The following is a 22,204-nucleotide window of genomic DNA, read 5'->3' as shown; positions in this document are numbered from 1 at the left end:
AAATAGCCACGTTGATAATGTAAAGATGGCATTAGTTGTAAATTTTGAGCTTGAAGTCATTTGAGGTTGGGAAACTCTCTTCAACTTTCAGCCTTTTATCACGCTACTCGTGTACTGTGCAAGGTTTGTCTTTCTTTCACATATTAATTGTTTATTAAAATTATTAAACAAGGTAAATTAATGAAACGCATTAATAATAATAACAATTGTTACAATAAATTTGATTAATAATTATTTACAATTGTCGGATGATGTTAGAGTATAATGATTAAAATGGATTAAAAATTTGTGATAAATTCGGCATGATTTTTTTGGCTGAAATACCGATTAATTAAATTGTGCATTAAATATACAATTAAAAAATGGAGTAAATTGTATATATAAAAAAAAAAAAGTTACATAGTTTATTAATTAACTGGATAAATTTTGTGCTAATAATTACATCTATTATTATTATTATTATTTTGTGTTTTAGTAAAATTATTGATATCATAACCTATAAAAAATAGCCATGTTACACTGTCAATGAAAAATTCATGTAACATTTATCAAGTGGGGAAAAGCATAAAAAAAAGAGTAGCAACTCTTCATCATATATTTTAAAAGTTTTGTTGTTTTAATAATTTGGAATTGGTATTAATTTGTTTTATTTTTTTGTTTCTAGATGTTCACGGCAAGTGCAAAAATTGTCAAAAGCGGTGGTGCTGAACCCGATGCTTTCGAATCCAGCATTTCTCAAGCTCTTCTTGAGCTAGAGATGAATAGTGATCTTAAATCTCAACTTAGAGAATTACACATCACTAAAGCTCGTGAATTGGAAACCAACAACAAAAAAGTAATTAATTATTTAATTTTCTTTTAATTAATTATTTAATGCATATGTGTATATTAATTATTTTGTAATTTATTATAGTCAATCATCATCTATGTACCAATCCCAAAATTAAAGGGATTCCAAAAAGTCCAAACAAGATTGGTTCGTGAACTTGAGAAAAAATTCTCAGGTAAACATGTTATGTTTGTTGGTGACAGAAAAATTTTACCAAAACCAACACGTAAAACTCGCACACAAAACAAGCAAAAACGCCCAAGAAGTCGTACATTGACATCAGTTTATGATGCTCTTCTTGAAGATCTCGTTTATCCAGTTGAAATTGTTGGTAAACGTATTCGTGTTAAGCTTGATGGATCACAGCTTACCAAAGTTCATCTTGACAAAAATGAACAAACCAACATTGAACATAAGGTAAATTAAATCAGTCAATTGTTTAATATCATTTTGATATTTTTGTTGTTGATTTTATTATAAAAGTTAATCTAATTGTATTTTTATTTTTCAGGTTGACACATTTGCATCTGTTTACAAGAAACTCACAGGTCGCGATGTAACTTTTGAATTCCCAGAATCATATGTTTAATGACTTATTAATGAAATAAAAAAAAACAAAAAAACTTGATTAATTGTCTTTTAAATATTTATATTTCACCTTCATCATTATTTTTATTTTTTTACAATTTTTTATCTTTGTTGTCTCAAGTTTTGATTCAACTGTTTGACATTCTCGTTATTTTTTTTGACGATTTTTTGTTTTGAATTTGCAAGAAATAAATTAACACAATTATCAGTCTATTGTTGTGTTTCTTTTATTTATAATTTTCGAAAAAAGTTGATGTACAATTTTTTATTTTCAACTGTGTTAATCATTTTTTTTTTTTTTTTCGATTAATAATTACGTATTGCTGGCTAAATTAATTTACGGTAATTTATAAATTAATTAAACTTGATGATAAAAAAAAGAACGACAAAATATACAGTATAATATTTATTTATAAAAAGCAATAATATTTTTCATTAAAAATAAATTAATAATTAATGTATGAAAATATTTTAAACTCACTATTATCTAAAATGTGCAAAACAAAATAAAATGGCCATGAATTAACTTAAAATAATAATTATCATACAAATTACAAAGATTATTAAACAATTGTTTTTTTTTTTTTATAATAAAAAAATATTGGACATGATTTTTTAATCAATTAAATATCAATTCCTGCTGTGATAAGTGAAAACAATTATTATCAACAATCAGCACCTTAACTTGTAGAATTTTTAATATTAATTATTATAAATAACAACAATTTTAAATATGATAAATATAATTTATAATTGTTAAATGATTAACAGTAAAAAAGCTGTAAATTTAAATGGAAAAAAAAAATAATTTAAAGTAGAAAAACAAATGATTTAATAAATAAATATTACTGGAGACTTTGAGAGTATATAAAAATATGTTTTTTTTTTTTTGTTTAAATATTATTTGTTAACAAACAATTATGAAAATAAATGAATAAAATAACACGGAAGATTTTTATATATTAAAAAAAGAAAAAAAAATAATGATATATCATAAAATAAGACACAATTGGTCATACAGACGTTGATTCATCATTAAAATTAGTTAATAAATGTATTTTTTTATCAAGTTTATCAATTTTAGATTTTAAATATGAATTTTCAATAAATAATTCTTTAATTAACATATCAGATTTTGTTAATTTATCTAATTGTATTGTATTTAATGATAATTGTTTTTGTAAATTTAATTGTATATTATTTAATGATAATTGTAAATCATTAACTTCATCATTATGTTGTTTATATATTTTATCAAATATATTATTTGAATGTTGTTTATGTTGTTTTAAACAAATTTGTAAATTTTTTTTTTTCTTTTCTAAACTATATATTTTTAATTTTAATTCTTCAATGTTATTATTATTTTTATAGGTTTTTTTTAATTCAATAATATCAGCTATTAATTTATCTTTTTTTTTTAATAATAAACAATAATCATTGTCTGTGTCATATTTTTTTTTTATAATTTTTTGTAAATCATTATCAATTGTTTTGTATTTATCTATTTTATTACAATAACATTGTTGCTGTTGATGTTGTTGTTGTGATGAATTTATATTTTTTTGTATCAATGAATTTTCATTAATTTGTAATAATTTATTAGCATTTGTTGTATGCAATTTATCATTTAAACAATAATTAATTTTATTTGTTATTGTTTGTTGATTATGTTCAATAATATCATTTGTTTTTTTAGATTTTTTACTAATATCATTATCATTAACTTGTATTGATATATTTTTCATTTCAATATTAATTTGTTCTTCATATTTTGCAATAATATTATTTTTTTCAATTAATAATAATTCATGATTATTTTTATATAAATCATATTCAGCTTGTAAATCATTATATTGTTGTTCAAGATTTATATTTTCATCAATTGGTGATAGTCTACCGTCATTTTTAATTTTATCACCAGAATTTGTTTCGAATTCTTCATACTCAGATATTTTTGACATTAGCTCAGCAAAATGTGCATCACTTAATTTTTGTTCTTTATCAAATAATTTACGTTCTTCATCTAGTTTATCTGTCCAATAATCTTCAAGACGATAATATTCTGTTCTTAATGAATTTAAACTTGTTTCTAATTCTTGACATTGTTCTTGTAGTAATTTTTTTTCAAGTGAATATTTATTTTCTTGTTCTTTTAATAATAATTTTAAACGATCTCTATCTTTAATAATATCATCCTTATTATCAGTATCATCAGCATCAATATTAATACTTGATGTATCATTTAAATGAATATTTTTATTATCACCATCATCATCTGTTGATTTTTTTATATTTGATGAATTATTACCATTATCTTTTTTTGGTGGATAATCACGTAAACATTTAAATTTATTATTTTTATTATCAAAATTATTAAAATTATAAATCATATCATCACTTGTTGATATTCTTTTATTATTAATTAATTTTGTTTTATCGGTTTTACATAATACTAAATCTCTCAATGATTCACTTGTACGTTCTTCATAATCATTATCATTTTTGTTAATTTTTTTAATTTTATTATTATCATTATTTAAAAATATATTTAATTTATCAATAATATTATTTATTTTATAACGATAATTACAATCAATTATTAATGATTCATAATTATTTAATATATTATTTAAATCATTTATTATTGTTGTTATAATGTTTAAATTATTATCATCATAATTTGTATTATTTTCATTTGTTGATGATATTATTATTTGTTTATCAATATTATCAAATGATTGTGATTTAATATAATCATCAATATCAATTGTTGTTGTTGTTGCTGTTGTTGTTATATTATTATTTAATTTATTTTTCATTAATTCTAGCTCAGATGTTAATTCATCATTTTGATCTCGCAATAATGTTATTTCATCATTTAATAATTTAATACGTTCAATTAATTCAATCATTTTTTCATTATCATTATCATCATTTTCAATTGCTTCATCATGTTCAGCAGTTAATACTTGTACTTGTAATAATAATTGATTATTTGAATTTTTTAGCTTTGATATTTGTTCAATATATGATTGAATATCAATTTCAATTTTATGATTATCAATTATTGTTTCAGCTAATTTATTACGTATTAATTGTTCATCATTTTGAATTGTTTTAATTTGTTCTTGTAATGTTTTAATATGTGTATTATATTGTTCACGTTCATTGTTATATTGTTGTTCAATATTTTTCATTAATTCATTATGTTTAATTTCTAATTGTTTAATTTGTTCTTGTTTTGTTTGTTCAATTTTAATATGATTATCATCAATTTCATGAGCTAAAAAATTTGATCTATCATTTGCTTCAATAATATCAATACGTAATTTATCTCTTTCACATGTTAATTGTTCAATAATTATTGTTATTGTACGTAATTCTTCTTGATAAAGTATTAAGGCACTTTTAAGAAGATTAACATGTGTTTGTATTGGTTCATTTATTTGTTCATTTTTTAATAATTTTAATTCATCATTTAGTACATTTATTAAATCATCAAGATTTATTATTGTATTTGTAAATCCTAAATCATGCAATAATTCTGATGGTTTATTAACACCAGCTAATTTCCATAAATTAATAACACTATTATTTCTCATTAATCCATTTTGTTCAGGTCCCATTATTGTTATTATATTTTTATCATTATTTAAACTTTTATCATACCAATCATTTGTTGTTGATGATGATAATAATAGCTGTTCATTTATTGTTTTATTATTAACATCAAATAGTTTTAAAAATTCATCTAAATTTATAAAACCATCACAATCTGTGTCTAGCTTTTCAAATAATTCTTCAATCATTTGTTTTGACATTGTTGTTGGTTTTGATGTTGATGATAATGACAATGATGATGATGGTGATGATGTTGTTGTTGTTGCTGCCGTTGTTGTTGTTGATGAAGATGATGATGATGTAAATAAATTTGTAACTTGATTATTCATATTGCTTGAATTATTTTTGTAATATATTTTTTGCAAATTTTTATCATCATCATTATTTATTGACCAATTATTATCATATTGTTGTTGTTGTAATATTTGTGATTTATTTAATTTATTTAATATACTTAATAAACAATTACGAAAATCTGTAAATGTTATTGATGAATTATTATTTAATAAATTTAATTTTAATTCATCTAATTTATCATCAAGTTCAAGTTTTTCACACAATAATTTTAATCCATTTTCATCTAGCTTTTTTGCATTTTTTTCTAAACAACTTTCAAATACAGCTAGCAGCTGTTGTTCATATGGATCACTGTATCTTGCTTCCATTGCATTTTTTTTTTTTTTTTAATTAATAATACTCTTTTATTATTAGATTATATTTTTATTATTTTTTGGAATTCAAGGACTTTTACTTGTCTTGTCTTGTTTCTTTTTTTAATATTATTTTTCCGTTACACTTTTTCAATTAAACTGTAAATAATAAATAACAATAATGTATTAATAAATAATGATATTTTTTCTTTTGTTAAACAATAATAATTTAGGTAAATTAAATATTTTTGCTAGTAGGATTTAAAATAGACAGAGATAAAAATAAAAAGCTAATAATAAAAATTTTTTTGTCCTTGGTGAAATAAAAATTGAATTAATAATGTATCTATAGATACATAAAATTGTCAATAATATATTAACTTTTTTTTTTTTATATGGTTTCTCTAAACAAAATTTATTACCTTATTATTTTAATTTGGAGTAAATGTTTTGTATAATAATATATGTTTTTTTTTTTTTAAATAAAAACAACAATTAACAAAGTTAAAAATGTATTTTTTAATTTTTTTGTTTTGCACTTAAATTGTTTTGTATGTGTTTCAATCAGCTGTGTATTAAAATACATATATTTTTTGACCCACAATTAACAATACAATATTGTATGTATATAAAAAAAAAAAAAACCAAACACATATAAATAATAAAAAAAAAAACAATGTGGTAATATTTAAAACTAATAGCGCTGTTTTTCGTTGAAGCTGTCATGAAAATTCACCTTGTTGATGACAGAAAAATTTTAGACAGCCGCTGTTTAAAAAGTGTGTTGTCATTCGATAATTTAAAATATAAATTGTTAATAAATAATTAATAACAATAATGGCAATGATTAATGAATATATGGGACGTAATTTACCAGATTATCAAGCTGCTGGTTCAAAAAAAGTACATTTTAGTCCATATGCTGACAATGGAGGGTAATATACAATAATAATTAACCTTAAAAAAATATATTTATATTAATTTTTGTATATTAATAATGTTTATTTAATTTTTTTTAGTACTGTTGTTGCAATTGCTGGTGATGATTTTGCAATAATTGCTGCTGAAACACGTTTAAGTGCTGGATTTTCAATCTATACACGTAATCAAGAAAAACTTTTTAAACTTTCTGATACAACTATTTTGGGTTCATCTGGATGTTGGTGTGATACCCTTACACTTACTCGTATTCTTGCTGCTCGTATGCAGGTAATTAATTGTTTTATATTTATTATAAATTAATTGATAATTAAAGGCAATTTGAAATGATAATTTTTTATTTATTTATTCTAGATGTACACTCATGAGCATCAAAAGCAAATGTCAACTCCAGCAGCAGCACAAATGTTGTCAACAATGATGTACTACAAGAGATTCTTTCCATATTATGTCAGTAATATTATGGCTGGTCTTGATGAAAATGGAAAAGGTTGTGTATTTAGTTATGATCCAATTGGTCATATGGAAAGAACAATGTACAGATCTGGTGGATCATCAAATGCTTTACTTCAACCATTACTTGATAATATTGTTGGTAAAATGAACATGGAAAATCCAGATGAATCACCATTAACCAAGGAAAAAGCATTGACTATTATCAAAGATATGTTTATATCAGCAACTGAAAGAGATATTTATACTGGTGACAGTGTTAGTATCAGAATCATCACCAAGGATGGCATTCAAAGTGAAAAATTCGAACTCAGAAAAGATTAAACAAAACTACAATTTTTTCTTTTTTTTTTTTTACACTTACTTTTTTCCAATATAATAAAATGTCAAGAAATAATTTCAATATGATTATTAAACATTTATTAAATATTCAAAAATAAATAAAACTTGAAAAATTATATATTAGTACATTTATTTATCAAATTATTTTATAAATAAATTATTACATTGATAAATAAAGTTTATTTAGAATTTCAGTACATTTTTAAAAGAGAAACAAAGAGATCAGCTAAATTACAATAATTTTTTTAATTAATCTAATGTTTATTATTACATAATCTTATAAAACATTAATTAATTTTTTTTTTTCTTTGTAATGTTAGCAAGAGTGTTTAAAACAAGTTAATATTTATAATAAACTATACAATTGAATTAATCAGTATAAAAAAAAGAGATAAATAATTGAAGAAGAGAAATTATTTAACAAAAAAAAAACAGATTTAATTTTGTAGTTATGAAAAATATTGGTGCTGGATAATATAACTGAAAATTCTAACTTATACTTTGATAATTTTTAATTGTTTTTTTTTTCATTTTTTTTTTTTTTTACATTTTTTATTAGCTTTTTTTCGATTTTTTTTATTTTTCCATTTTCATCTACCAGAACCGTAATAAACAAAAATAATTATTAAAAAATTTGATGATTATTTTTTAGCTGGTACTTTTTCAAGTGGTTGGCCACGATCTTTACCACGCAATTTGATACCGAGAACTTTTTCAATTTTTCCAAGGACAAGTTGATTTGGAATACCTCTGCCTGCTTCATAGTCATTTATAACTTGTACTTTTTCATTGACTTTCTGTTTTGACAAATTAATATTAACATTATTAATATTTACAGATGATAGAAATAATAATAAATATATGATGAAATTAATTAAAGGTATTACCGTAGCAAGATCTTTTTGGGACATTGCTTTGAGTCCTCTTCCTTGTTGAATTAATTTACCAACATCAAGTGGCAATGTGTCGTGTCTTAATTCTTCAGTTTCACGATCCAATTTTGCTGTATTTTTTGTGGTAACATGTTGCTTATTACCACCACCACCCCCTATTAATAATGAATCAAATGATAATTAATTAACAAACCAATAAACATAAATAGATCAATAATTTTATTTCTGACATTTGTCAAATATTTATTGTTAAATTATTATTAACAAATTCATTTTTTTATCAACTTACATTTAGCTTGGGTATCAACAGGAACGCCTTGTCGTCTAGCTGTATTGATAGCCTATCATCAAATTAAATAATTAGAAATTAGTACAAATTTATTTTATTAAAAATATTGCTATTAGGGAAAAAATAAAATTACCTTTTCAGACTTCATGACTGAGCCTTTTGGAGCTTTTTTTCGCAGGGTAATTGGTACTGTGTCCCAGTCTGACATTTTTGATGGTGATGTATAATTTTTTAAATTGACAAAAAATTAATTATTCAAGGATATCTTTTTGAATTTAACTAACAATTAAAATTTTGCCACAAATCGTATGGATAAAACTTTTAATGTAATTATTTTTTTAGATACGTATTAACTTCTATATATATATATTTTATTTTTTTATTTCGGCGTGAGGCTGTGGTAATATAAAAACTTCAAGACTTGCTTTAAATGAATAATTGTATTTAGAACATTCTGGAAAAAAGTTTTTTTTTTTGTTCGAAGCAGTTCGGATTTACTAGTTTACCGGCAAATGAAAATAATAGTCTAAAATTCCCGCCGTTTATTTGAATAATATAAATTGGACAAATAATTTGAAATAATGTATTAAATATTTTTTCTATGTGAGCAATAAAAAAATAAAATACCTCCTTGCCTGTTCTATGATCCTGTTCAAATAGCATATTTTTTTTATTATTTTTTCTATTTGTTTTTTAAAAAAGAAATTTTATTTTTCAAATAGCAGGGAAGCAGGAAGTCTAGGAGGTGATCTGTAAATTAAATAAAATACCTCCTTGCCTGTTCTATGATCCTGTTCAAACTGCATATTTTTTTTATTATTTTTTCTATTTGTTTTTTTAAATACAAATTTTATTTTTAAAATTACCAGGAGAGCATGAAGGTCAGGAGGTGATCTAGGAATTGGATAAAATACCTCTTTGCCTGTTCTATGATCCTGTTCAAATTGCCTATTTTTTTAATTATTTTTTCTATTTGTTTTTTCAAAAAGAAATTTTATTTTCAAAATTACCAGGAAAGCAAGAAGGTCAGGAAGTGATCTACGAATTCGATAAAATACCTCTTTGCCTGTTCTATGATTCTGTTCAAATAGCCGATTTTTCTTATTATTTTTTCTATTTGTTTTTTTAAAAAGAAATTTTATTTTTAAAATTACCAGGAGAGCATGGGAAGGTGATCTACAGAATTGGATAAAATACCTCTTGCCTGTTCTATGATCCTGTTCAAATAGCCGATTTTTATTATTTTTCTATTTGTTTTAAAGAAATTTTATTTTTAAAATTACCAGGAGAGCAGGAAGGTCAGGAAGTGATCTACAGGTGGATAAAATACCTCTTTGCCTGTTCTATGATCCTGTTCAAATTGCCTATTTTTTAATTATTTTTTCTATTTGTTTTTTAAAAGAATTTTATTTTAACCAGGAGAGCATGAAGGTCAGGAGGTGATCTAGGAATTGGATAAAATACCTCTTTGCCTGTTCTATGATCCTGTTCAAATATGATTATTTTGTTTTTTTTCTATTTGTTTTTTAAAAAAATTTTATTTTTAAAATTACCAGGAGAGCAGAAGGTCAGGAGGTGATCTAGGTTGGATAAAATACCTCTTTGCCTGTTCTATGATCCTGTTCAAATTGCCTTTTTTTTAATTATTTTTTCTATTTGTTTTAAAAAGAAATTTTATTTTTAAAAATTACCAGGAGAGCATGAAGGTCAGGAGGTGATCTAGGAATTTGGATAAAATACCTCTTGCCCGTTCTATGATCCTGTTCAAATAGCCGATTTTTATTATTTTTTTCTATTTGTTTTTCAAAAGAAATTTTATTTTAAAATTACCAGGAGAGCAGGAAGGTCAGGAGTGATCTACGAATTGGATAAAGCCTGTTCTATGATCCTGTTCAAATTGCTTATTTTTTTAATTTTTTTTTCTATTCGTTTTTTTAAAAAGAAATTTTATTTTTAAAATTACCAGGAGAGCAGGAAGGTCAGGAAGTGATCTACGAATTGGATAGAATACCTCTATGCCTGTTCTATGATCCTGTTCAAATTGCCTATTTTTTTAATTATTTGTCTATTTGTTTTTTAAAAACGAATTTTATTTTTAAAATTACCAGGAGAGCATGAAGGTCAGGAGGTGATCTAGGAATTGGATAAAATACCTCTTTGCCTGTTCTATGATCCTGTTCAAATAGCCGATTTTTTTTATTATTTTTTCTATTTGTTTTTTTAAAAAGAAATTTTATTTTTAAAATTACCAGGAGAGCATGAAGGTCAGGAGGTGATCTAGGAATTGGATAAAATACCTCTTTGCCTGTTCTATGATCCTGTTCAAATAGCCGATTTTTTTTATTATTTTTTCTATTTGTTTTTTTAAAAAGAAATTTTATTTTTAAAATTACCAGGAGAGCAGGAAGGTCAGGAAGTGATCTACGAATTGGATAAAATACCTCTTTGCCTGTTCTATGATCCTGTTCAAATAGCCGATTTTTTTTATTATTTTTTCTATTTGTTTATTGAAAACGATCTTTATTTTTAAAATTACCAGGAGAGCAGGAAGGTCAGGAAGTGATCTACGAATTGGATAAAATACCTCTTTGCCTGTTCTATGATCCTGTTGAAATTGTCGATTTTTTAAATTATTTTTTCTATTTGTTTTTTGAAAACGAATTTTATTTTTAAAATTACCAGGAGAGCATGAAGGTCAGGAGGTGATCTAGGAATTGGATAAAATACCTCTTTGCCTGTTCTATGATCCTGTTCAAATAGCCGATTTTTTAAATTATTTTTTCTATTTGTTTTTTTAAAAAGAAATTTTATTTTCAAAATTACCAGGAGAGCAGGAAGGTCAGGAGGTGATCTAGGAATCGGATAAAATACCTCTTTGCTTGTTCTATGATCCTGTTCGAATCGCCTATTTTTTTAATTATTTTTTCTATTAGTTTTTTTAAAAAGAAATTTTATTTTCAAAATTACCAGGAAGCGAGGAGGTGAAAAGTGATCTGAATTGGATAAAATACCTCTTTTGCTATGATCCTGTTCAAATAGCCGATTTTTTTTATTATTTTTTCTATTTGTTTTTTGAAAACGAATTTTATTTTTAAAATTACCAGGAGAGCATGAAGGTCAGGAGGTGATCTAGGAATTGGATAAAATACCTCTTTGCCTGTTCTATGATCCTGTTCAAACGCCATATTTTTTCTATTATTTTTTCTATTTGTTTTTTTAAAAACAAATTTTATTTTTAAAATAGCAGGGAAGCAGGAAGTCTAGCAGGTGATCTAGGAATTGGATAAAATACCTCCTTCCCTGTTCTATGATCCTGTTCAAACGCCATATTTTTTCTATTATTTTTTCTATTTGTTTTTTTAAAAACAAATTTTATATTTTAAATGGCAGGAACCAGGAAGGTCAGGAGGTGATCTATGAATTAAATAAAACCTCCTTGCCTGTTCTATGATCCAGTTTTTCTTCAAATCAAAAACGATGAAAAATGGTACGAATAGTTCTTTAAAAAGAAATTTTATTTTTAAAATTACCAGGCGAGCAGGAAGATCAGAAAGTGATCTACGAATTGGATAAAATACCTCTTTGTCTGTTCTATGATCCTGTTCAAATTGCCGATTTTTTTTATTATTTTTTCTATTTGTTTTTTGAAATACAAATTTTATTTTTAAAATTACCAGGAGAGCATGAAGGTCAGGAGGTGATCTAGGATTTGGATAAAATACCTCTTTGCCTGTTCTATGATCCTGTTTAAATAGCCGATTTTTCTTATTATTTTTTCTATTTGTTTTTTTAAAAAGAAATTTCATTTTAAAAATTACCAGGAGAGCATGAAGGTCAGGAGGTAATCTAGGAATTGGATAAAATACCTCCTTGCCTGTTCTATGATCCTGTTCAAATAGCATATTTTTTTTTATTATTTTTTCTATTTGTTTTTTTAAAAACAAATTTTATTTTTAAAATAGCAGGGAAGCAGGAAGTCTAGGAGGTGATCTAGGAATCGGATAAAATACCTCTTTGCTTGTTCTATGATCCTGTTCAAATAGTCGATTTTTGTTATTATTTTTTCTATTTGTTTTTTTAAAAAGAAATTTTATTTTTAAAATTACCAGGCGAGCAGGAAGATCAGAAAGTGATCTACGAATTGGATAAAATACCTCTTTGTCTGTTCTATGATCCTGTTCAAATTGCCGATTTTTTAAATTATTTTTTCTATTTTTTTTTTGAAAACGAATTTTATTTTTAAAATTACCAGGAGAGCAGGAAGGTCAGGAGGTGATCTAGGAATCGGATAAAATACCTCTTTGCTTGTTCTATGATCCTGTTCAAATTGCCGATTTTTTAAATCATTTTTTCTATTTGTTTTTTGAAAACGAATTTTATTTTTAAAATTACCAGGAGAGCATGAAGGTCAGGAGGTGATCTAGGAATTGGATAAAATACCTCTTTGCCTGTTCTATGATCCTGTTTAAATAGCCGATTTTTCTTATTATTTTTTCTATTTGTTTTTTTAAAAAGAAATTTTATTTTTAAAATTACTAGAAGAGCATGAAGGTCAGGAGGTGATCTAGGAATTGGATAAAATACCTCTTTGCCTGTTCTATGATCCTGTTCAAATAGCCGATTTTTCTTATTATTTTTTCTATTTGTTTTTTTAAAAAGAAATTTTATTTTTAAAATTACCAGGAGAGCATGAAGGTCAGGAGGTGATCTAGGAATTGGATAAAATACCTCTTTGCCTGTTCTATGATCCTGTTCAAATAGCCGATTTTTTTTATTATTTTTTCTATTTGTTTTTTAAAAAAGAAATTTTATTTTTAAAATTACCAGGAGAGCATGAAGGTCAGGAGGTGATCTAGGAATTGGATAGAATACCTCTTTGCCTGTTCTATGATCCCGTTCAAATAGCTGATTTTTTTATTATTTTTTCTATTTGTTTTTTGAAAACGAATTTTATTTTTAAAATTACCAGGAGAGCATGAAGGTCAGGAGGTGATCTAGGAATTGGATAAAATACCTCTTTGCCTGTTCTATGATCCTGTTCAAATTGCCTATTTTTTTAATTATTTTTTCTATTTGTTTTTTTAAAAAGAAATTTTATTTTTAAAATTACCAGGAGAGCAGGAAGGTCAGGAAGTGATCTACGAATTGGATAAAATACCTCTTTGCCTGTTCTATGATCCTGTTCAAATTGCCGATTTTTTTAATTATTTTTTCTATTTGTTTTTTGAAAACGAATTTTATTTTTAAAATTACCAGGAGAGCATGAAGGTCAGGAGGTGATCTAGGAATTGGATAAAATACCTCCTTGCCTGTTCTATGATCCTGTTCAAACAGCATTTTTTTTTATTATTTTTTCTATTTGTTTTTTTAAAAACAAATTTTATTTTTAAAATAGCAGGGAAGCAGGAAGTCTAGGAGGTGATCTAGGAATTGGATAAAATACCTCCTTCCCTGTTCTATGATCCTGTTCAAACGCCATATTTTTTCTATTATTTTTTCTATTTGTTTTTTTAAAAACAAATTTTATTTTTTAAATGGCAGGGAACCAGGAAGGTCAGGAGGTGATCTATGAATTAAATAAAATACCTCCTTGCCTGTTCTATGATCCGGTATTTGGTTTTTCTTCAAATTAAAAGCGATGAAAGAAATGAATACGAATAGTTCAGACTAACTGAGAAAGAAATCTTTATTATTCATTTCATTGACAACCAAGTAAATGCCTCGAAAATCAGTCAATGACATAACGTTGTTGAAGAATCGTACCATTTTTTTTGTAAAAGGATGATTAAAAAGTTACAATAATAATCAAATAATTTTCATTTATAAACGTGTTATTTCAGTGGTATTATTAGATCTAATTTTACCATCACCATGACTACTTCTTCTAAGTCTATTTGTAGAATAATTGGATCCATTATCATCTTGTTTTTTATTTTTATGTTTATCATTATTAATATTTATTCCACTAAATCTTGAATTAACATCAAGACATTCACAGCTTAAACTTGCTGTATCAATATCACTTTGATATGGAGTTAATAAACTTTCAGTTGATTTTGTTGGTTGAAAATTTCTTGTCGTTGTTGATGATGATTGTCCTGATGAATACATTGAACCACCACCACTACTCGTTGATCTATTACGTTGATTTGATGTAGGTGTTTTAGAACGATTACTATGTGAGTTATTTTTATTTGGTCTTTCAGCACTGTGAGTTTTTGATGATGCTGTATCAAGATAACCATATCCAAAACCATATCCACCAAATGCTTTTGTTGTTAAATTATCCCATGATTTTGGTTTTAAATATTGTATACAAACTGGTGGACGATGTTGTATATTTGGATCCCAATATAATGTATCAGTACTTAATGATGTTGAACATGATACTCCACTTTCAATTGTTGTTGATACTTCACTTGATTCAACGGAATGTAAACTGTGACCTGATGCTCTTGGACAACTATGACTTCCATATCCTTAAAATAAAAAAAAATATAAGTATATAATAATTATATTTTCATAATCTATATAAACATAAATTAATTACCATGTTCTTTTTGATTTTGCAGATGATGTGATTGTTGTTGTTGCTGTTGCTGCTGTTGTTGTTGTTCAATTCTAGCTTTTCTTTGTTTTTCTCTTCTTCTACGACTTGGTACACAATTTGGATCACAGCATGGACTTGCTAAATCATAAACATCTAAACTTCCAGCATCATTTGGATCACCTCTTCTTCTATTTGCTGATGATATACAAGCACCACAAAAATTATTTTTTGTTACTTGTTGTATATTATTAGCTGTTTCTATATTTGTTGTAAAATTAATTTGTGATGATGATGTTTTATTTTGATTTGGCTTTGTTTTAATTGGTGTTGATACAGAACCATTTGATTGATGATATGAATGACGTGATGATGTTGATAAATCATTTGATAATTTATTTAATAAATGATGATGATCACTACGTGAACGTGGTGGTCCAACAGCAACTAAACATGCTGTACTTTGTGGTATAAGGCACGGTCGTCCATCTGCATACTAAAAATTTAAAAAATTATATATTTACAAATAATGTCTAGGTAGTTATTTAAATAATAATTTATCTAATTTCTTTTATCAACATACAACACTGTATAATAATAAATGTTCAGTTGATGTTGCTGGTCGACAACATTGATTTGTTGATGATTTAAAATTAGTCAATGCTGATGCTTGATCTTGTGTTTGTTCATCACCAGTACAATTTGGTACTCTTTTTCTTGCTGGTAATGAATGAGTTTTCCATCTTCCCATTATTATTGATTTTTCACGTTCACATAATTTATCAAATTCAGATAAACGTGATTGTAATGCTCTTTGTAGTTCAATATAACGCATATGTAATTCAACTTTTCTCACACAATCTTCAAATGATACAACCATTCGCATTCGAGAATCACAATTTTTTATAAAATTAACAAGTGTTTTATGATCAGCTCTATCCATTTCATGACCATTTATTGATAATATAACATCACCCTCACGCATACCACTTAAATATGCTGGTCCATCATAATCAACATAATCAACATATGTTACCATTTCAATTTCTTGTTCTCTCTTATAATGAATTCCATAACTCTGTTAAAATATTATTATGAATTTTTTATTTTTATATATTTTATTTGTTATGTAGTATTTTAATAGGTACCTGTAATGTAAAACCATATGTTCCATTTTTTTTTTCAACAATAATTGTACGACGTCGACGATCATTTTCACCACGTGCACCACGTTCTGATTTTGTTCTCTCCAGAGCAGCCTTGAAAATATAAAAAATATCATTTTTCATATTATTTTATTTTTTTTTAAAATAACAAAAAAATAAATAAAAGATAAATTTGTTATCAAAATATGATAAGAAAAAAATAATTAAAATTTATATTTTATTTTTCTATTCAAGGTTTTAAATAAAATAAAAATAATATATTCTGTTTAGGTGATATTTGAGAAGTTTTAATTTCAAGATGCACTGTAAATTCTCCTAAAGAATTTATTATATTTTTAGAATTACACTCTATTTATTATACTCTTCTTCTCTTTCTCATAGTATCATTAAAAAATTCCTCAGAAAATTATTACCATCTAAATTTAAGTGTAAAAAAATTATTATAAATAAAAGTAATTAGTTTTTTTTTAGTTTAATTAAATTAATAAATAGTAATTAAATATTTACACATTCGACAACAATACTCCAATCTTCATCATCAGTATCACCACCAGATCGTCGACCACCAACAATCTCAGAACTTTGTGTTAATTCATTCATCCTTGAACTTTATTTAAAAAATATAAAAAATATAAAAAAAAAAAAATACTTAAAAAAATAATATCAATATTGTATATTGATATTCCTTAAATTAATTTTTTCATATTGATTTTTTTTTTTTACTTTTTGATAATCAAAGATATTATTTATCACTTGTTATTAATAGCTTGATTTCTTCATCACTTTGGCACACAATAATTCATCCCTTTGGCTATAAAAAGTCATTTTTTTCTTATCAAAATATTTATTAGGCCATTTTTTGGAAACACTTGATAATTTATTGTTGAAAATATTTTTTTGTGCGTTAAGTAAAATGGAATATTTACTGGAGAGGGTGATGAGGGTTGTGTCTAGACAATGTCATTTACGCAAGCGCAGTTATATCGGTCTACAACCCCACATGAGGTGGATAAGGGGGTGGTATAAATCAGTATAAATATGTATATAGTATTATTGAGATTAACAAAAGATTTTAATGAATCCAATAGAAAATTTTCCAGATAAATTTCTACAACGAAATATTTTTAAAAATAAAATTAATTTTATTATTATTATTTAAATGAATGATAGATTATTATTTTACACAGATAAATAAACCTTGAAATTATTATCTTTGTATTTTTTTTTTAATTTGTTATATTATGATTAAAAGTTGAGAAATTTTGTTTACAAATTAAATCATAAAACGTCATTTATTGAGTAATAAAATTTATTTATTTATTTGTTTTAAATTGGAAAATTTATCAGTATGAATTTGTTGGACTTTTTAAAGCTTTTTTTTTCTTTATTTATTTAAAAATGTTTAATTATTTTTGTTGTATAATCCTGGACAGCATGGTCGAGGATTTTGATTAGAATATTCATATGCTCTATTTGGAGTTGTTGGTGGTGGTGGTGGTGATCCAGATGAACAACAATTGGTTTGATAATTTAATTTTACATTTTGATGGCTTTCATCAAGTTTTCTATGATCATAAGTATTTTTTTTAAATGATGATGATGTTATATCAAGTACAGATGGTACTTTTTGACATTGATAAACTGGACTTCCTAATAATCCTTTAAATAAATAAGGTTTTTTATTTTTTGGTATTTGAAAATTTGTTACTATTTTTGAACCAAAACATGATGCACGTAAAAATATTGTTGCTTCACCAACATGTAGACCAGTTGCAGTTGTTATTCTTGAAATAAAAAAAAAAAATATTAATACAAAATTATAATAAAAAAAATATAGTTTTTTTTAAATTTAATTACTTGAATGTATCACGTAATGATTTACAAGGATTTCCACTTTTAAATGTATGTTTATTTAATAAATGATTAATAAGATTTTTTGTTTCAATTTGACAACTTCCAATTAACATAACATCTGGTAATATACCTGGTGGTAATTTTTTATATATTGACATTGTAACTGGAAATGAATGTAATGGTTTTTCAAGAACAATTGTTGGTAATGCAAATAAACATGATTTTCCTTTTTTAAATAATTGGCTTTCTTCAGTACAATTACAATCTGTTGTTGATGGCTCATCTTGATGAATTGTTATTAATGGCAAGCTTAAAATCTTTATAAAATAATATTCATTTAATTTTTAATAAAAAAAACCATTAGATATATTTTATTTATAATTACTTGAAATGAAACACAAGTTAATGCTGGCATAATTTCATCATGCATTGCTCTGACAGCTGGTACATTAACACGATCAACCAAAAATTCCATCAAAAAAAGTTGCTGTTGTTCTATATTTTTAGCCATTTTTTTCTATATTATTTATTTTACTATTTTTTTTTTTTATTTTCTATTATCCAATAATATCGAAATCTAAATTTTAAAATTTCTATAAATACAATAAATTTACTTTTTAATATTTTAATCAAAACAAAACCTCAATTATAATAATAATATGTAGAAAAAAAAAAAAAATTGAATTTAATTGTTTTTTATATATATAAACAAAATAAAAAAAAATTTTAAAATTAAAAAAAAATTTATTTTATATAATTATTTTTAAAAAATTAAATAAATTTATTTTCCAGTATAAATGAAAATTATTTTTTTTTTTTCTTTTTATTATTTTTTTTTTTAGATTTTTTTTCAATAATTGGTATTATTTCTTCATCAGTTTGCATGTCTCTTGTTTCATATCTAATTGGTGGTCTTCTATCAGGTCCTTTTGGTGTTTTCATTTCAAGTTGTATATCAGATTTTTCATCTGGTCCAACAAGACCTTTTTTACCAATTCTCAATACAAAAATATCATATTCTGGATCAGGTTCTGATAATCTTGAATCAACAGTAACAGTTGGTTTTTTATTTCCATCATCATCAATTAAACCAGATACTTTTAATACAACTGCTTTACCACATGGTGGTGCTTGGCTATATCCACGACTTGTTTGTATAATTTTTTTTTCATTATTATTAAATTTTGTATAATTATCATTTTGTACAATTGTTGGTGAATTTTTTTTAACAACAGCACCATTTATTTCACCACATGGATGACAATTATTTTTAGTACTTGTTAAATTATCATTTGACTCACGACAAATATTAATTTCCGTTGGATCAATTATTCTACATTTATATGATAAATTTTTACCATCAATTTCATCACTTTTAAATATATGTGTTGATTTATTAATTGATGATGAGTCAAGTTCTGTAATAATTGATGGACCAAAACTTGATATTCTAGCAAATACTTCAGCAATACCTATTGGTTTATTTTCATAATTAAGATCAACAATACCTTCATATATTTTAGATAATAAATTATCTTGATTCCAACATTGTAAATTTTCTTCACGTAATTTATCAAATTCATTTGATAAATCAAGTGTACCATGTCCAACAAATATATCTGGACGTATATCATCTGGCATTTTTTTTTTAACACTTATATTTATTTTAAATTTTGTATTTTTATCATCAACAATACGTTGTGGTATTGCAAATATTATTGATTTACCAGTATAAAATGTTTCAAAATCACCAGGTATACCAGCAAGTGGTTCAAACATTGGATCAACTGGTGTTATATCAATTTTATCATCAAAATTTATATTTAATAAATTTAATGTTACTGTTGTTGGTACAAAAAACATTTCATTTAATTTACTCAAACGTTTACCAGTTATTTTGTATATAAAAAATTCAAATAAAAATATATATTGTTCTCTGTGTGATGACAAAAAATTATCATCTTTATTTTTTGGTCTTGTTGGTGATTCAATATTTGACATTTTATATTATTTAGATTTTTTTTTCTTTTATTATTTTTTAACTTTTATTAAACTTGATAATTTTGTTTTTTTTTAATATTTATTTTACATAAATGTGTTGTGTTAATTATAAATATAACCAAAAGTTTTGTTAAATTACTGTATTGACATTTTTTTTTTTATTTAAAAATTAATTACCTTTCTTTTGTTTTCTTGTTTTTTTTTTTTTTAATTAATTTATTTTTTTTCCTTTTATTCTTTTTGTCAGGTAATTATTGAAATTTATTATTTTAATAATTTTAAAATAGCAAATGTATTTTTATTAAATTTTTTATTATTCATTCTTTTATTGGTCAATTAATCTTTTCATATATTTAATTGAATTTTAAAAATTTCCCATACGATGAAATGGATATATTAATTTTCTTCATGAATGCGGAACATAATTATGTTTTAATAAAAAGAATTTTTTTTTTTTTTTTATCATCTATTTAACCTTTTAAATTAATTGATTGAAATAAGAATTTAGTGATAGATATTTATGATTGTCAAAATGATAATTGATTCGAGGCCACCAGTGAATTTCAAGCAATAAAATCAATCAATTGTTCATTTTATTTAATTTAATAATTTAACAAAGAATAAGTTTTAAATAAAATATTAATTTATTAAATTCCAGTATTCAAAAGTCTCTAAATAATTTTTCAAATCAAAGATATATATATATTTTTTTAATAGCAATCTAATGAGCTAGATTTAAAATATATTTTACTTAAAATTTTTCAAGATTATTTATCAGTATTTCTTCAAGCAAAAAAAAATATTTGCAAAATTTAATCTAATACTTATTCAGGTTAAATAAAAAAATAATTTAAATTGATTTAAATGACAATCGAAATACAAGAGAAAAAAAAAAATACTTTCATTTCGAAATCTGTATTTTATATATTTTTTAGAATTTTTTTTTTTTCTTCATAAATTATTATCAAAAGAAACAAGACAAATAAACCATTTCCTCAAACACTTTTTCTTCTTCTCTTTATTCATGAACCTGTTTCTATTGTAGCAGGTATATAATCAGGTATTAATAATAATAATATTGCAAAATCCCTTGTCCAAATCTCGTCGTCTGTTTGGATTATGTCTCAAAAATATTTTTGTATTATGTATATAATATTTACAAAAAAACTATAATATTATATAAATAATGACTAGCAAGAAAAAATAAATTATAAACTAATTAAATTAACAAAAAAAAAATTAAAATTATTTATAAATTAATTAATTAATTTAAACAAAAAATTGTATCGTCAATATATTTAGTTATTTATTTATTAATTGATTACTAAATTATTTATTTATTTTTATTATTTGTAAGAAGAAAGTAGATTAGCATGAAGCTATATAATTTGATGAAAAAAATAAATAAAATTGTTGGCGTCAGTTTGACGCACTTGTGTATCGATTCAGGTATGTTTCATCAGCCAAATGTAACACACACAGAAAATAAAGCTAGTAAATTTAACCAAGCATATATTTACATCCATCAACACATGGATTATACCCAAGCCAAAAAAAAAAAAAATATATTTATATTTTAGAATTATTAAATTATTTATATCTAAATTTATCATCCAGTGTTTTTGTTTATTACAATAATAAATATAAAATCACGTGAGATTTATTTTTAACTTTTCGTTTGTTAGCTTATTATTATCATCATCAAGTATTATCATTTAAATATACTTGCTGATAATAATTTTCTCTCCTACTCTATAAAATTATTTTTATAAATTTTATTAATTAAACAACTCATTTGTTATTGTCATTACGATTTATCATATCTCACTGGAATTATATGAAAAAAAAAAAAAGAAATATAATAATTTACACAAATATGTTAATTAAAAATGTTTTACTACAAAAAAAAATTGACGCTGTAATTAGAAAATACATGGAAAATAATGTTTCGTAATTGCTTAAAAATTATGAATAAATTTAAAGCTGTAAAATTATTAATAAATAATTTTTAAAATAAAAATTATATTTT

General features: G+C 23.9%; 7 protein-coding genes across 8 annotated transcripts; 2 read left to right on the top strand and 5 right to left on the bottom strand.

The window, feature by feature from the left end:
• Nucleotides 1–41: 41 nt before the first annotated feature.
• LOC122857095 (40S ribosomal protein S7) lies at nucleotides 42–1,457 on the top strand. 2 transcript variants are annotated; one of them, XM_044159081.1, is made up of 4 exons: nucleotides 42–123; nucleotides 665–835; nucleotides 914–1,246; nucleotides 1,341–1,457. In XM_044159081.1, the coding sequence occupies exons 2-4, from the start codon at nucleotides 665–667 to the stop codon at nucleotides 1,416–1,418; spliced, it is 582 nt and encodes a 193-aa protein (XP_044015016.1). In that variant the 5' UTR covers nucleotides 42–123; the 3' UTR covers nucleotides 1,419–1,457. The 2 variants fall into 2 exon arrangements, with proteins under 2 accessions (XP_044015016.1, XP_044015017.1); XM_044159082.1 differs by having other exon boundaries at nucleotides 101–172.
• A 973-nt stretch (nucleotides 1,458–2,430) lies between these two features.
• On the bottom strand, nucleotides 2,431–5,715 carry LOC122856255 (protein PFC0760c). Its single transcript, XM_044157949.1, has 3 exons — nucleotides 5,488–5,715; nucleotides 3,187–5,319; nucleotides 2,431–2,886 (listed from the first exon to the last, which is right to left on the bottom strand). Exons 1-3 carry the CDS (start codon nucleotides 5,704–5,706, stop codon nucleotides 2,431–2,433), a joined length of 2,808 nt encoding a protein of 935 aa, XP_044013884.1. The 5' UTR covers nucleotides 5,707–5,715.
• Nucleotides 5,716–6,405: 690 nt separating this feature from the next.
• LOC122857094 (proteasome subunit beta type-1) lies at nucleotides 6,406–7,548 on the top strand. The gene is made up of 3 exons (XM_044159080.1): nucleotides 6,406–6,626; nucleotides 6,711–6,900; nucleotides 6,985–7,548. Exons 1-3 carry the CDS (start codon nucleotides 6,529–6,531, stop codon nucleotides 7,405–7,407), a joined length of 711 nt encoding a protein of 236 aa, XP_044015015.1. The 5' UTR covers nucleotides 6,406–6,528; the 3' UTR covers nucleotides 7,408–7,548.
• Nucleotides 7,549–7,725: 177 nt separating this feature from the next.
• Nucleotides 7,726–9,025, bottom strand: LOC122857093 (endothelial differentiation-related factor 1 homolog). The gene is made up of 4 exons (XM_044159079.1): nucleotides 8,741–9,025; nucleotides 8,608–8,659; nucleotides 8,313–8,473; nucleotides 7,726–8,222 (listed from the first exon to the last, which is right to left on the bottom strand). The coding sequence occupies exons 1-4, from the start codon at nucleotides 8,813–8,815 to the stop codon at nucleotides 8,067–8,069; spliced, it is 444 nt and encodes a 147-aa protein (XP_044015014.1). The 5' UTR covers nucleotides 8,816–9,025; the 3' UTR covers nucleotides 7,726–8,066.
• Nucleotides 9,026–14,262: 5,237 nt separating this feature from the next.
• LOC122857092 (putative uncharacterized protein DDB_G0291812) lies at nucleotides 14,263–17,263 on the bottom strand. The gene is made up of 5 exons (XM_044159078.1): nucleotides 16,828–17,263; nucleotides 16,303–16,413; nucleotides 15,738–16,232; nucleotides 15,158–15,650; nucleotides 14,263–15,086 (listed from the first exon to the last, which is right to left on the bottom strand). The coding sequence occupies exons 1-5, from the start codon at nucleotides 16,918–16,920 to the stop codon at nucleotides 14,428–14,430; spliced, it is 1,851 nt and encodes a 616-aa protein (XP_044015013.1). The 5' UTR covers nucleotides 16,921–17,263; the 3' UTR covers nucleotides 14,263–14,427.
• A 354-nt stretch (nucleotides 17,264–17,617) lies between these two features.
• Nucleotides 17,618–18,827, bottom strand: LOC122857091. The gene is made up of 3 exons (XM_044159076.1): nucleotides 18,560–18,827; nucleotides 18,178–18,491; nucleotides 17,618–18,104 (listed from the first exon to the last, which is right to left on the bottom strand). The coding sequence occupies exons 1-3, from the start codon at nucleotides 18,683–18,685 to the stop codon at nucleotides 17,723–17,725; spliced, it is 822 nt and encodes a 273-aa protein (XP_044015011.1). The 5' UTR covers nucleotides 18,686–18,827; the 3' UTR covers nucleotides 17,618–17,722.
• A 151-nt stretch (nucleotides 18,828–18,978) lies between these two features.
• Nucleotides 18,979–20,175, bottom strand: LOC122856254. The gene has a single exon (XM_044157948.1). It carries the CDS (start codon nucleotides 20,173–20,175, stop codon nucleotides 18,979–18,981), a length of 1,197 nt encoding a protein of 398 aa, XP_044013883.1.
• Between the last annotated feature and the right edge of the window lie 2,029 nt (nucleotides 20,176–22,204).

This window comes from Aphidius gifuensis, linkage group LG5 (assembly GCF_014905175.1).
Source record: "Aphidius gifuensis isolate YNYX2018 linkage group LG5, ASM1490517v1, whole genome shotgun sequence".
NCBI lineage: Eukaryota > Metazoa > Arthropoda > Insecta > Hymenoptera > Braconidae > Aphidius > Aphidius gifuensis.
The sequence above is the reverse complement of the archived record's forward strand: the minus strand, read 5'-3'. Positions and strand labels throughout refer to the sequence as shown.